The sequence below is a fragment of the Platichthys flesus genome, chromosome 1 (genome assembly GCF_949316205.1).
Source record: "Platichthys flesus chromosome 1, fPlaFle2.1, whole genome shotgun sequence".
Lineage (NCBI taxonomy): Eukaryota > Metazoa > Chordata > Actinopteri > Pleuronectiformes > Pleuronectidae > Platichthys > Platichthys flesus.
Genome location: NC_084945.1, coordinates 2815661 through 2828993, shown reverse-complemented (window position 1 = coordinate 2828993; position 13333 = coordinate 2815661). Strand labels below are relative to the sequence as shown.

General features: G+C 42.3%; 1 protein-coding gene across 2 annotated transcripts in view; it reads right to left on the bottom strand.

Annotated features, from left to right (window-relative positions):
* Positions 1–3491: 3491 nt before the first annotated feature.
* Positions 3492–13333, bottom strand: part of LOC133956489 (NACHT, LRR and PYD domains-containing protein 12-like) — a 36334-nt gene continuing 26492 nt past the window's right edge. The window contains exons 1-9 of one of the 2 annotated variants that reach the window (XM_062391601.1): positions 12291–12351; positions 11702–11836; positions 11482–11601; positions 8909–11194; positions 7452–7625; positions 6958–7131; positions 6409–6582; positions 5933–6106; positions 4599–5572 (exon numbers count right to left, since the gene is read on the bottom strand). In XM_062391601.1, coding sequence (XP_062247585.1) covers positions 5347–5572; positions 5933–6106; positions 6409–6582; positions 6958–7131; positions 7452–7625; positions 8909–11194; positions 11482–11601; positions 11702–11829 — 3456 coding nt within the window. In that variant the 5' untranslated portion in view covers positions 11830–11836; positions 12291–12351 and the 3' untranslated portion in view covers positions 4599–5346. The other variant, XM_062391592.1, reaches the window with a different exon arrangement.

Below are 13333 nucleotides of genomic sequence, written 5' to 3'. Positions count from 1 at the left end.
TATAGTATTGAATGTACAATAAAAGGGTAGTTATGTTTATATATGGCACTAGGCCCAGCTTAATATAAAACACAATTGTATACAATTTCTATAGTAGGGGGTCCCTGCTCCATCTCTCCACCAGTTTTGGGGTCCTTGGCCTGAAAAACATTGAAGACCCCTGGTCTAAACTATAAACAGAATGAAAACACTCAAAATAAAACACAACTCCTCTCTGTCACCAAAAAACACGTCTGGTGCTGTCAACATAAAATCACATCAAATACTTTTAGGACGTTATTGCTAGAGAGAAATATCATCTTATATTCAGACTAAACAAAATGTCGGAGAAAGAGAAAATCACCACAGACGTAGTGCGGACAGCAGGAGTCCTGCCTGTAGTACGAAACCAGCTTCTCCCCGTACTTACTCTCAGGAGGGACCAGGTCACACAGGCTCTGGTGACAAACTGCAGAGCCACAAATCACATCTTCAACAATGGATTTTCTGATTCTACACCAACTTCTTCAGTTTGAACATATCAAACTTGCCGCCTCACCACAGACTCTCTGTGGGCAGCAGCTGGTGTCGTCAGCCAGGCTGATGATCACCTCCCCTGCTCTGCGGCACAAGGGCGCCGCCAAGTCGGAGGAGTTGTTCTCCCCGGGGGCGATGGAGTTGTTGTCACAGCGGTACATGCAGCAGGCGTCCTTTGAGGCCTTCCACACCTCGCCATGAGCACGGAGAGCGCCGGAGCTGTACAAAAGACGCCATGGTTTCTAGTTCACTGGTCATGAGTTGAAACAATAAACACGTGCGTGTTTTAAAATACAATAAACACATCATTATAGTGGGATTTTTCACATGTTACAGTAGGAGAAGCAGAAGTGTGAAATCAATCATTTATTATGATAGGTCCATGCTTTGCCCTGCAAAGCATGGACCTAGTGGTGCCAGCCACTAGGTGGCACAATGCTTTGCATGGCGCAACGCACTACATATTACTATTCCGTGGTGCTTCTTATTCTTACTTCCTCATCCGTCTTTATTTCGGCGAGCTTCTCCTCCCACAAATTTTGTCGCACAATCAAGAGACCTATAAATAAACCTGCAGAATTACGTCGAATAGTGTGCTATCATTTTTATAAGAAATTCGTCCAACAGATCGCACAAAAATCGCGATAACGTGGCCGAAAACGTAGAATGGGAGGCAAGGTCTGTCGCTCACAAAGAACGAGAGTGCAAAAAAGACCTGTTTTCAGGTCCCCCGGGTGCACTAAAACTGCTCTCAAATCCCAAAACGGAGGTCCTCAGACATGATTTGGTGAGATGGTTTCCTTCACAGACGTGTCACTCTCAAATCTCTCGGACCTTTGGTTATATGCACATCCAAAAATCGAGGAATTATTTCCGGATCGACCTCTCATTGGAGCCCCATGTTAATTCTGAAGATTTTTCTGAAAAGATTAAAACTGAAAAATGAAACGTAAATCGCTCCCACGGCTCGATTTCTCAGCTCTGATGAATAATTCATTTTCCAGATAGGACTTATAGTTTTTGAGAAACAAGTATTTGTTTGATGACGGTGCCAGAGGTTGGAAAAATGTCTCTTCAATTAAAATTAATGATATTAAAAGGAGGAGATTTATGAAAGAGAACTACGTTTCTAAACTGCTCGCATGGCCTCATTGTTTGGCTCTAAATAATTATATAGATATGTACTTGTTCGTCCAAACCTTGTGATTATCACAATGTTTTCATTTCACGGATAGGAGTTATAGATTTTGAATAATAGCATTTTGTTCGGGACCTTCTCCTCAGGTCCAATCTGTCACTGTCTCTGTGTCACAGCTGCGTCGTTAGTGAGGTCATACATGCTGAGGAGGGGGGGGGGGGGGGTCAAGATGGGAAAAGGGGAGCGTGAGATCTATTTTTAGACTACTCCACAGGTGGTACTAATTACTATAGGTGGTTCCATCTGTAGGGCAGAGGGCTAGAGACCCAGAGATTGTTGGTTCAAGTCCCAGTTTGGGCGGGACTTAAACATTGATTTTTTTCTTTGTCTTTCATGGGGGAACTGTTGAACTACAATGTGATTGGCTCTACATCACATTCCTGTATTAGTGTGTATGAAGTGATAGTGATAGCTCCACCTGGTGGTCGGTGTGAAAATTAAGTTTGAGCAATCGCCCCCAAAATCCTGTCACATGATCAGAGCCCTGACCTGAAGAGATCGATGAGTGTGTATGCAGTGTTAGCGATAGCGCCAGCTACTGATCAAGTCTGTCGCTCTCTCTTTTATACCAGCCAGTTTCTCTCTCTCTTTTTCTTAAACCAGTCTCTCTCTCTCTGGATCTTACTATCTCTCTCTTATAGCAGCCAGTCTTTCTGTCCCTCTTTCTTTCTCTTTATACCAGCCATTCTCTCTCTCTCTCTCTGGGTCTCTCTCTGTCTCTCTCTCAAATTGAGACAGTCTGTCTCTCTTCCCAAAAAAATTTAAATATTCAGTCTGGAACCGGCAAATTCTAGGCACCCATTTCGAAATTTCTCGGCAGGAGGAATTTTCTAGTTTTTGCTTGTCATTCGTCAAACACTTGTTTTACCAACGAGAGTTCAGAGAGCGACGATGGCAGAAAATGGTTGAAAATTAAATTAGGATTTATTTGTCATATTTTATTATTTAATGATTGTTTTATAACATATTTAGGTAAATAATTTGTTCTGTTTTCACCCTGTAAGAATATAGAACCTGAGCTGCACCTTCATTGTATTTCAGACAGAACCTGAGTTTAGTTTGTGATCAGGCTGAAAAAAGATTGATAACAACAAGACTGCTTGATATATCATGTTTAGAACATGTAGAATTTGATTCTGAACACAAACATTTCCTCATAAGTACAAAGTATATCCCATAAATATGTTTGGTGGAATTTGAACGGATCACTTCATCCACTTCACTCTGGTTCAGAGGGAGTGGACCTCACAGGTTCAACATCTGCTGGACAGATGTTAGAGCAGCGTGTTCATGAACATGGCGTCACAGTCACATGTTACACTAACACACTTGAACCTGTCAAACATTTCTTATCCTGAAATTCCCATGATCAATTATTGCCCATCATGCTGCTGTTACCAGAGGCCTGCTACAGTCTCCCCCTTGTGGTTGTTCTGAGTTGGTGGTCGAGAACATACAAACAGATTTACATCATTGTTTTTAGAAATGATTTTAGCAACAATTCATGAACTGGACAAATGAAAAATCTTCATCTATGTTTTTATAAAACGTCCTGGGGTCAGTTTTCTATTAAATATGGTAAAATATTTATGAAAGTTTTAAAGATGCTCCGCTCTTCGACTCTTCTTCATACTGTAAATATAACATTCATTTTTCTTCTGGTTGTTTCCATAATATTAAACTGGTGATTTTGTTCATGTACCTGCAGCAAAGATGAGATGTTTTCACCTATTTGTTTGTAAGATGAAAGAAAAGCAGAGTCATGATTCCAGTGAAGTCGGGGGAAGGATGTTTATTGAGCATTAAAGCAGAGACAAGTAGAAACACAACTTTTCTCTCTGAGATGTTTTCTTCTCGTTACATCTGGTTTGTCACAGAGGAAATGAATGAAGTGTTTGACTCAGACTGAATAAAAAGGCTTTGACCAGGATGTGCTGCTGTTATACTGCTGTGCCACCTGTGGGTCAAAAAGTAGAAAAGCCACCACCGCTCTGCACCTGATGCAGAAATGAAAACGTCCCATTTTTAAGTTAAAACAATGTGATAACTTTGTGTTGAACTTAATCAATTTGTGACATGAATCGAGGAACTTTAAGATCATAAACAAACATATACACAGAATGTGGTTTTACATACATGGAGACATACTGAGGGACAAAGGTGGAAAATAATAAAGGCAAAGTAAAATACACTATATGTAACTCTTTACAGAGAGATTATATAATCTGTTAGTGTTGTGTCATTTCAATAAACACATTCTTCATGTGAATAAACACAATCAGTAGCGAGGGGCAAGACTTTGGGGCTGCGAGGTTGTTGGCACTGTCGCCTCACAGCCAGAAGGTTCCTAGTTTGAATCCCGGTTCAGATGGGGTCTTCCTGTGTGGAGTCTGCATGTTCTCCCCGTGTTTCCTCCAGGTGCTCCGGCTTCATCTCACAAACACATGCAGATTAGGGATTTGCGTAAATTGGAGACTCTACATCGAGCATAGGTGTTGATGTGAGTGAATGGTTGTTTGTCGGCACTGTGACGGATTGGTGACCCATCCGAAGAGCACCACACCTCCCACCCAATGTCAGCTTGGATGGAGGAGGGTGAGTTTGTCTGCAGACACTGAGTCAGAAGGACAGAGCAGCAGCAGATCCCCTGATGATGCTGTGTCACAGCCACAGGAACACACAGGGAAGATGGTGGACTGGACACTGTGTGACAGCTGATCTCAGAGCAGTTCACCTCCTCCAGCAACAAGGCCCAGTCAGAGCCGCTCTACACACAAGCTGCTGCTGCTTCAGCCTCTGGATCATCAGGACACACAGCTCAGCCTCCGTCCACACACAATGTCCTCTTCACACTCACCACAAAGATCACCAACTGTTGAGAGAAGAAGACATCAGTGTCACAGAGACTCACTTCATCAGCTGTGAGTCAGTGATGCAGCTCATCCAGTAGAAAGAGCAGCAGGGACTTCAGTCCTGTTCAGAGGTGGAGCAGCTTCCTCTCTGCTTCATGTTCATGTGTTGAAATGAACACGCTAAGAGCTCAGTGTGTTTCCTCTGCATGTCAAAGTGCAGAGTGGAGACCTGAGAGGTGGATTTACTGCTGTTACAGGTGAAGCCATGTTTCACTGTGTGAGCATGTGCACATAAAAGGGGCGGGGTTTACTGTGTATTAACAATCACAGACATAGACAGTTTGACTGACAGCACAGCCTCATATTTCCCAATCAGTAGAACAAACACATGATCCAGAATAAAATGCTCTGACTCTGAGGACACACACTGTCCCTGAGGACAAACACTGTCTCTGCGGAATCACACTGTGGTGAAACCTCTGACATCACTACTCTATAAAAACACATGGACCTATCTTCAGGAAGCTGACTGAGTGCATTTGGTGTTTTGGGGACAGGATGAGTCTGGGTGAGTTAGAGACTGAACCAACCAGACGTTGATTTAAACTTCCCTTATCCGTCCCTTTAAGGAGAGTGTGCACCACACAACAGTGTAGAGTCACTGTGGTCAGTGGGCAAAGCTTCGTAGGACTCAAAAAAACAAACCTGAAGTTAACCTGATAACCACAAATCCTGCTTGGTATGACAGACCCTGGATCTGTACTGTGATACTGACTGTGTTTAGTAAAATACTGATGAAAGCAGCATGGACTGACTCCAACCAACTACTGACCTCAGAGTCTCCAGTCGACAGGTTGGACTTTGCTTTAGATCAAGCAGCTCCTTCACTCCTGAGACCTGCAGCCTGTTTCTAGTCAGATCCAGTTCTCTCAGATGAGAGGGGTTTGACCTCAGAGCTGAAGCCAGAGAAGAACAGCTGATCTCTGACAGACTGCAGTACCGCAACCTGAATAAAGGATAAAACTTAGGTGTAAGTTAAACTGAGTTCATATGTGAAAATAACCTAAATAAGTCATGTCAGCATTAACTCACAACATGGAAGATAAATATGAAATCAGACATGTTGGACTAAAGACGCGTCCTGATTCAGTAAAAATATATTATTTGGAGCCAGTTTAGGAAATCCAGAACTTAACTCATTGTTTTAACAAGTAGCTGAATATTTAAAATGTCACAGATTAATTAATGAATGGATTCAAGTTATGTTTGATGAGGAATTATGTTAAATTAGAATTAAATTACATCAATTGGGTATAAATACTGTATTATAGATATGAGATCGACAAAAGTCAGTCAGTGAACTGACCTCAGAGTCTCAAGTCGACAGGTTGAAATCTGTAGAAAACAACACAACTCCTTCACTCCTGAGTCCTGCAGGTCATTTCGTGTCAGATCCACTTCTCTCAGATGAGAGGGGTTTGACCTCAGAGCTGAAGCCAGAGAAGAACAGCTGATCGCTGACAGACTGCATTCCCACAACCTGAAAAAATAATAATAATAATAAACTTTATTGAGTTTACAAACTGCTTTGACAGCAAAGTAAGAAAAGAAAAAAAACTTGAACCTATAAAAGTATTAAAACGAAAATAGAGATAAATGAACAAGTAAATAAAAGGTGAAAATGATAAAAACGGCAAAAACCCCAAATCACATGAAAGCAAGTCTATAAAAAGGAGTTTTGAGAAGTGATTTAAAAGAAGTCAGCTGCAACATGCCAATTCACCACTAGATGTCACTGAATTTGACACACTGAAAGTTTAACAATAAAACATGATGTCTGACCTCAGAGTCTCCAGTCGACAGGTTGGACTCTGTAGAAAACCACACAGCTCCTTCACTCCTGAATCCTTCAGGTCATTTAGAGTCAGATCCAGTTCTCTCAGATGAGAGGGGTTTGACCTCAGAGCTGAAGCCAGAGAAGAACAGCTGATTTCGGACAGTTTGCAGCCCTCCAACCTGAATAAAGAATAACACTTAACTGTAAGTTAAACTGAGTTCATCTGTGAAAATAACAGACACAAATTAATGTAACACAGACTCATAACATGGAAGATAAATAAGAAATCAAACATGTTGGACTAAAAACGAGTCCTGATTCTGTAAATATAGATTATTTGAAGCTGGTCTCTGTCTTGCAGATCAGTGTAGGATATCCAGAAATGAATTCAAATGTGTTCTAACAAGTAGCTGAATATTTAAAATGTCACAGCTTTATAAATGAATAGCTTCAAGTTATGTATGAATTATGTTAAATTATAATTAAATGAGATCAAATGGGTATAAATGATGTATTAAAGATATGAGCTCTAGAAAGTCAGTCAGTGAACTGACCTCACAGTCTCCAGTCGACAGGTTGGACTCTGTTGAAAACAACACAGCTCCTTCACTCCTGAGTCCTGCAGGTCATTGTTACTCAGATCCAGTTCTCTCAGATGAGAGGGGTTTGACCTCAGAGCTGAAGCCAGAGAAGAACAGCTGATCTCTGTCAGTCTGCAGCTCTTCAACCTGGATAAAGAAATATGAATATTAGAATGTGTCCTCCTGTTGTTGTGGATCGTCATCATGTCAACACAGACTCTCAACATGCTGCTGACCTCAGTCCAGTCTGTGACCTGAAGATAAATATCAGATCAGACATGTTGGACCATAATTTAATTCATCTCATTCTTCTCTGTGTGAATGGAGATGATGAGGTGGACATGACTGACAGGCTGGGTGAGTGACATATGACTCAGGGACAGTGAGCAGAGCAGAACTGAGACAATTTAAATAAATAATGACCGAATAAGAAAGTAAGTTGGAAAAGTGAAGAAGGATTTAAGGACCTCAGAGTCTCCAGTCGACAGTTTGGACTCTCCAGTCCAGAACACAGCAGCTTCACTCCTGAATCCTGCAGGGAGTTTACACTCAGATCCAGTTCTCTCAGATGTGAGGGGTCTGACTTCAGAGCTGAGGCCACGACTTCACAGTGAATCTCTGAGAGTAGACAACCATCAAGTCTGTAATTAAAGAAAATATCTGTTAGATATAAATCAGAAAACACAACATTCATACAAAACGTGATCATGTGACCCTCACCCTGGTAAATCCCCTTTTTGTCTCATGAACATGTTAAAAACTTCTCAAGAGAATCCTTTCAGATTTGGTTCAAGCGTTCATTCAGACTGACAGAGGAACTCATTAGATTCAGGTGGTCAAAGGTTCAAGGTCACACAACATGTTTCTGGCCTCTTGAACATGATGTCTCAAGTCTGTCTTTAGGGGATTTCTTCACATTCTGACCAGTTGGACTCAAAGATAAATTGATTCGATTTCAGTGGTCATAGGTCAAAGGTTACAGTGACCTCATATTATTGTGATTGCAACATGTCAGGAACATTGAGGGATGGACACTGCACTGGTTGGTGGATTAATCAAAAAGTTTCAAAAAATCCCTTCCATCTCTGTATATTGTTGTGGGAACAGAAAGATAAATGACAGAAGATGGATTATAAACATTTAACATTAGTTTTGTTACTGCTGATAAGTCCAAATGATTGCTAGTACACTTGAAAAATATAATCAAATCTAACGAAAACCTACCACAATCAAAGTCAAAGAACCTTTATCCTAAACAATCGTAGCATGCCTTCTTATCTTTTAGCAAATACAATCGTGGCTTCTTAGCCTCTGCTCTCTTTTTTAGTGAATATAGTATGGTTGAATAAAACTTTTTTCTTTTCTTTTTAAATCAATCAAACAAACAACCAAACCTTAACTAAATGAAATGTGAAATCTGAGTCTGAGCCCATCTGCAGAAGCAGTGTTGAGCCAGTTCACAATTAAAAAGAAGTAGTTCCAAGTTCAGTTCATGAAGATGAAAAAAAACTAGTTCACGTTCACAGTTTATTTTTTATTGGGATGATTCAGGTGACAAACAGCCGGTCATGTGTTTGGTTCTGAATCAATGAGGTCGGATCATGGAGCGGTTCATTCTGTGTGTGCGTTAATGCGTTCAAATAATGAACATGTTAATTCCACAAATTAATTTCCCTCATCTCATTTTCATCCGCTTATCCGGGGTCGGGTCGCGGGGGGAGCAGCTCAAGCGACCCGACCCCGGACTGACTGACAATGTCAGTCCGGGGTCGGACTGACAATGTATTAATGCGGGAAATTAATTTTCCCGCATTAATACATTGATTTTGACAGCCCTTATATATATATATATTTAATAAATATATGAAAAACTCCAGCACAGAGTCTCCAATACACCAGACATATTGGTCATGTCTGGACTCACCGAGCCGTCTTGCAGTTCCTCACAGCTGGGATCAGTCTCCATCGACCCTGTTCTGATGTGTTGAACTTCTCCATGTCCAACTCATCCAGAACCTCCTCTGACATCTGCAGCATGTAGGCCAGAGCTGAGCAGTGGATCTCAGAGAGTTTCTCATTCGAACTGTTCTCTGACGTCAGGAACTGTTGCATTTGCTGATGAACTGAGTGGTCTTTCATCTCAGTCAGACAGTGGAAGATGTTGATGCTTCTGTCAGGAGAAATGTCATCACTCTGCATCTCCTTCAGGTTGTTGATGACTCTCTGGATGATCTCTGGATTGTTCTCTGTCCGACCCAGCAGGCCTCCTAAGACTCTCTGGATGATCTTTGGATTGTTCCCTGTCCGACCCAGCAGGCCTCCTAAGACTCTCTGGTTGGACTCCAGACTGAGGCCGTGAAGGAAGCGAACAAACAGGTCCAGATGACCGTTTGTACTGGTGAGGGATTTCTTCATGGTTCTCTTCAGGAGGTCATCCAGGGAGAAGGTACTGTCTGAGTTCCCATATGTTCCCAAGAAGTTGTTGAGTTCTTCTGTGTTCCTCTTGGTGTAACAGTGGAACATGTAGACTGCAGCCAGAAACTCCTGAACGCTCAGATGAACAAAGCAGTAGACTGATTTCTGGAAGATCACACACTCTCTTCTGAAGATCTCAGTAAAAACAAATGAGTACACTGAGGCCTCTGGGACATTAACACCACACCGCTCCAGGTCTTCTTGGTAGAACATGATGTTTCCTTCCTCCAGATGTTTAAGTGCCAGCCTCCCCAGCTTCAGGAGAACGTTCCTGTCAGCCTCCGTCAGATGCTGTGGAGACGTCTCATGTCCCTCACCGTACTTATTGTTCTTCCTCTTTGTCTGAACCAGCAGGAAGTGTGAGTACAGGTCAGTCAGGGTCTTGGGCAGCTCTCCTCTCTGGTCTGTGGTCAACATGTGCTCCAGAACTGTAGCACTGATCCAGCAGATGACTGGGATTTGACACATGATGTGGAGGCTCCTGGACGTCTTGATGTGTGAGATGATTCTGCTGCACAGCTCCTCATTACTGAATCTCCTCCTGAAGTACTCCTCCTTCTGGGCCTCAGTGAAGCCTCGTACTTCTGTGACCCTGTCAACACATGTAGGAGGGATCTGATTGGCCGCCGCAGGTCTGGAGGTTATCCAGACGAGAGCAGAGGGAAGCAGATTCCCCTGGATGAGGTTTGTCAGCAGCACGTTGACTGATGACCTCTGTGTGACCTCAGACACAAGCTCCCTGTGGTTGAAGTCCAGAGAAGGTCTGCTTTCATCCAGGCCGTCAAAGATGAACAAAGGTTTACAGACAGCGAGCATCTCTGCTGTGAGCTTCTGTAACGCTGGATGGAAAACATGGAGCAGCGTGAGAAGACTGTGCTGCTGGTCCTTCACCAGGTTCAGCTCCCTGAACGAAAGCACAGTCAGCAGACCAACATCCTGGTTTTCTAAACCCTCTGCCCAGTCCAGAGTGAACTTCTGCACCGAGAATGTTTTTCCAACGCCAGCGACGCCATTGGTCAGGACGACTCTGATGCTGCTCTGCTGGTCAGTGGAGGCTTTAAAGATGTCGTGGACCTTGATGGGAGTGTCGTGGAGGCTCTTCATCTTGGAAGCCGTCTCAAGCTGCCACACCTCATGTTGAGTATTAACCTCTTCACTCTGTCCCTCTGTGATGTAGAGCTCAGTGTAGATCCTGTTGAGGAGGGTTCTACTTCCTGTTTCATCAGCTCCTTCAATCACATGTTCACATCTCTTCCTCACACTGAGCGTATGTTCATCTAAAACCTCCTGCAGACCACGATCTGCTGAAAGACAAGAAACAATGTGAGAGACAGAGAATCTGAGAATCTGCTGGTTGTTTTCATCAGATACAGAAAAACTACAGAAAATAAAAGCTTTGTAACTTTGTGCTTTTCTAACGATGTTAAATGTTGATGCTGTATGAAGGAACAAAATAAAACCACATGTGCTGTTGTCAGAAGTGAAGACATCAGCAGACACATGTACAGTGCTGCTCTGACCGGCTGTCTGACCTCCAGCTCCTGTTCTGGATCTTTGTCCACACTGGGGACAGGAGGAGTCTCCTGAAGAACCAGACTTGTCCCAGTATTGGGTGATGCACTGTCTGCAGAACCAGTGTCCACAGCTGGTGGAGACTGGATCCTTCAGGACGTCCTGACACGAAGCACAGCAGGACGACTGCTCCTCCTCAGAAACATGACTCCTCTTCCTCTCCCTGTGAAGACATGTCCTGATCACTCACATGTCACAGCACCAGGTTGTCATTACTTCTGTCAAGGAGGTTTTATTTTCACCCAGTTTGTGTGTTTGTTTGTTTGTTCGTTAGTGGGATTATAAAACACCATTGAACAGATTACCAGTAAATTTGGTGGAAGGATGTGGGCAGTGAACCAGATCCAGGGGGGATCACCAACTTCAATGAAGCTGTGTCCTAATGCAGGGGCCACACTAGAGGAAACTAGATCCTCTTTAGAGCAGGTCACAGTAGAAACAGTCTCTTACTCTGTGTGTGAGGGTCCAGGTTCATGACTGAACTCTGGAGGATGTCTCATGGACTGGTCACTCTTCAGAGACAGACAGCTGGACCCTGGAGACTCTGCTCTCAGTCTGTGGTCCTGAACTCTGCAAACACAAACATGTTTTTATTCAAAACACATCATTCACTGGTTCATTCTCTGAGGATTCAGTTTGGAGGTTCACATGTTTGTAGCAGGTCTCTTACTTTGTGTGTGAGGGTCCAGGTTCTTTACTGAACTCTTGAGGATGTCTCATGGACTGGTCACTCTTCAGAGACACACAGCTGAACCCTGGAGACTCTGCTCTGTCCTCTTCCTCCTCATAACCACTCATCTTCAGTCTGAAAGGAAAAACACTGTGAGCTCAAAGGAATCAGGACAAACAGGTCTGTCAAGAAACACACCCAAAAATACCAAGCGAGGAGACACACAGATACACACACAGACACACACACACACACACACAAACACACACACACACACACACACACACGCCAGCTAATGTGACTGTAACGTATGATTGTGAAAACACGTTCTGTTATTAAACACTTGATGAACAGATGTGATGAACAGATAAAACTTAAAACTGTGAGTTAACTCTGTTAATTAGTCCTTTGAAGGCTCTTTGTTTCACAGCTGCTGTTCACATCTGTCTCTGGGATCCGATCACATGAAACTACATTTGTCACCAGGTGTGAACTGACAAACTTAGAGTCATGTGATCAACAGACGGATGTTAACAGCAGGTGTGAGAGTGAGACAGTAAAACTTTCAGAAAGTTGTGTTCACACTCACCTGCTCACTTTTCTTCCTTCTGCTCATCCAGGTGAATATGGAGTCTGACACTTCACCGATCTCATGCTCCTCCTCCCTGTTGAACCAGTTCACACATGAAAACAACCAGTTCTTATGCCAGTTATTACACATGAAAATGAACTGGTTCATGTTCACAGATCTTGTTTTATTGGGATGGTATTTAGTTAATAATGATTATTGATCCAGATCTTGAATCTAACACTGAGTCCTGACTGTGAGCGTCTCCTGTTACTGATTCTGTTCATCCGATGTTTGGCCGCCAGGGGGCAGCAGAACAACCTGACAATGAGTATAATAATAATAATAATGATAATAATAATATGAATAATATGAATAATAATTATATTATAATAATAGTAATAACCAGGGATAACATCATCTATATTGCACAGCATGCTGTTATCTAATAAACAGATGAAAAGCTTTTTTAGTTTTTCAAAAGGAAATATTTGTTGAAATTTCAAATGTACATTTATATAATAGAAATCCTCTATAACTTTAAAATATCCAGTGTTTGATATGAACAAACACAGTAAGAAGTTTGGTCCACAGAGAAACATTCATCTATAACGCTCCACTGGGCTCTCCCTGTATTTTCTGTCATCGATAATTGAACCAAATCAAAGTTTGGTTTGTTTCTTCACCGCTTGGAACAAATGTTTCCACAAAATAAAAACAGCTTTGCTCTATCGAACTACAATAAATAAATAAAGTGCTCCACATACTGCTGGATTCAGATCAGTTCATTCACCTGATTCCCTCTTATCAACTTAAATATATGTGTAATCAGTAAATATACACATAAGAGAGAAATCTCAAAGTGTTGGAATTAGGAAATGTAGTTATTTACAAAAACCAGGCACAATGGGAGGAGATATGGAGAGTATGCAGACTGACAGGGAGGTGGTGCTACAGCAGTTTGAACAGTGACTTTGAACCAAGGACTGTAAAATAAAGATGGATGAAGTCTCAACTTCTTCCTGTCGATCATAAATGAAGCCAAAATATCTCTGGTCCCAACT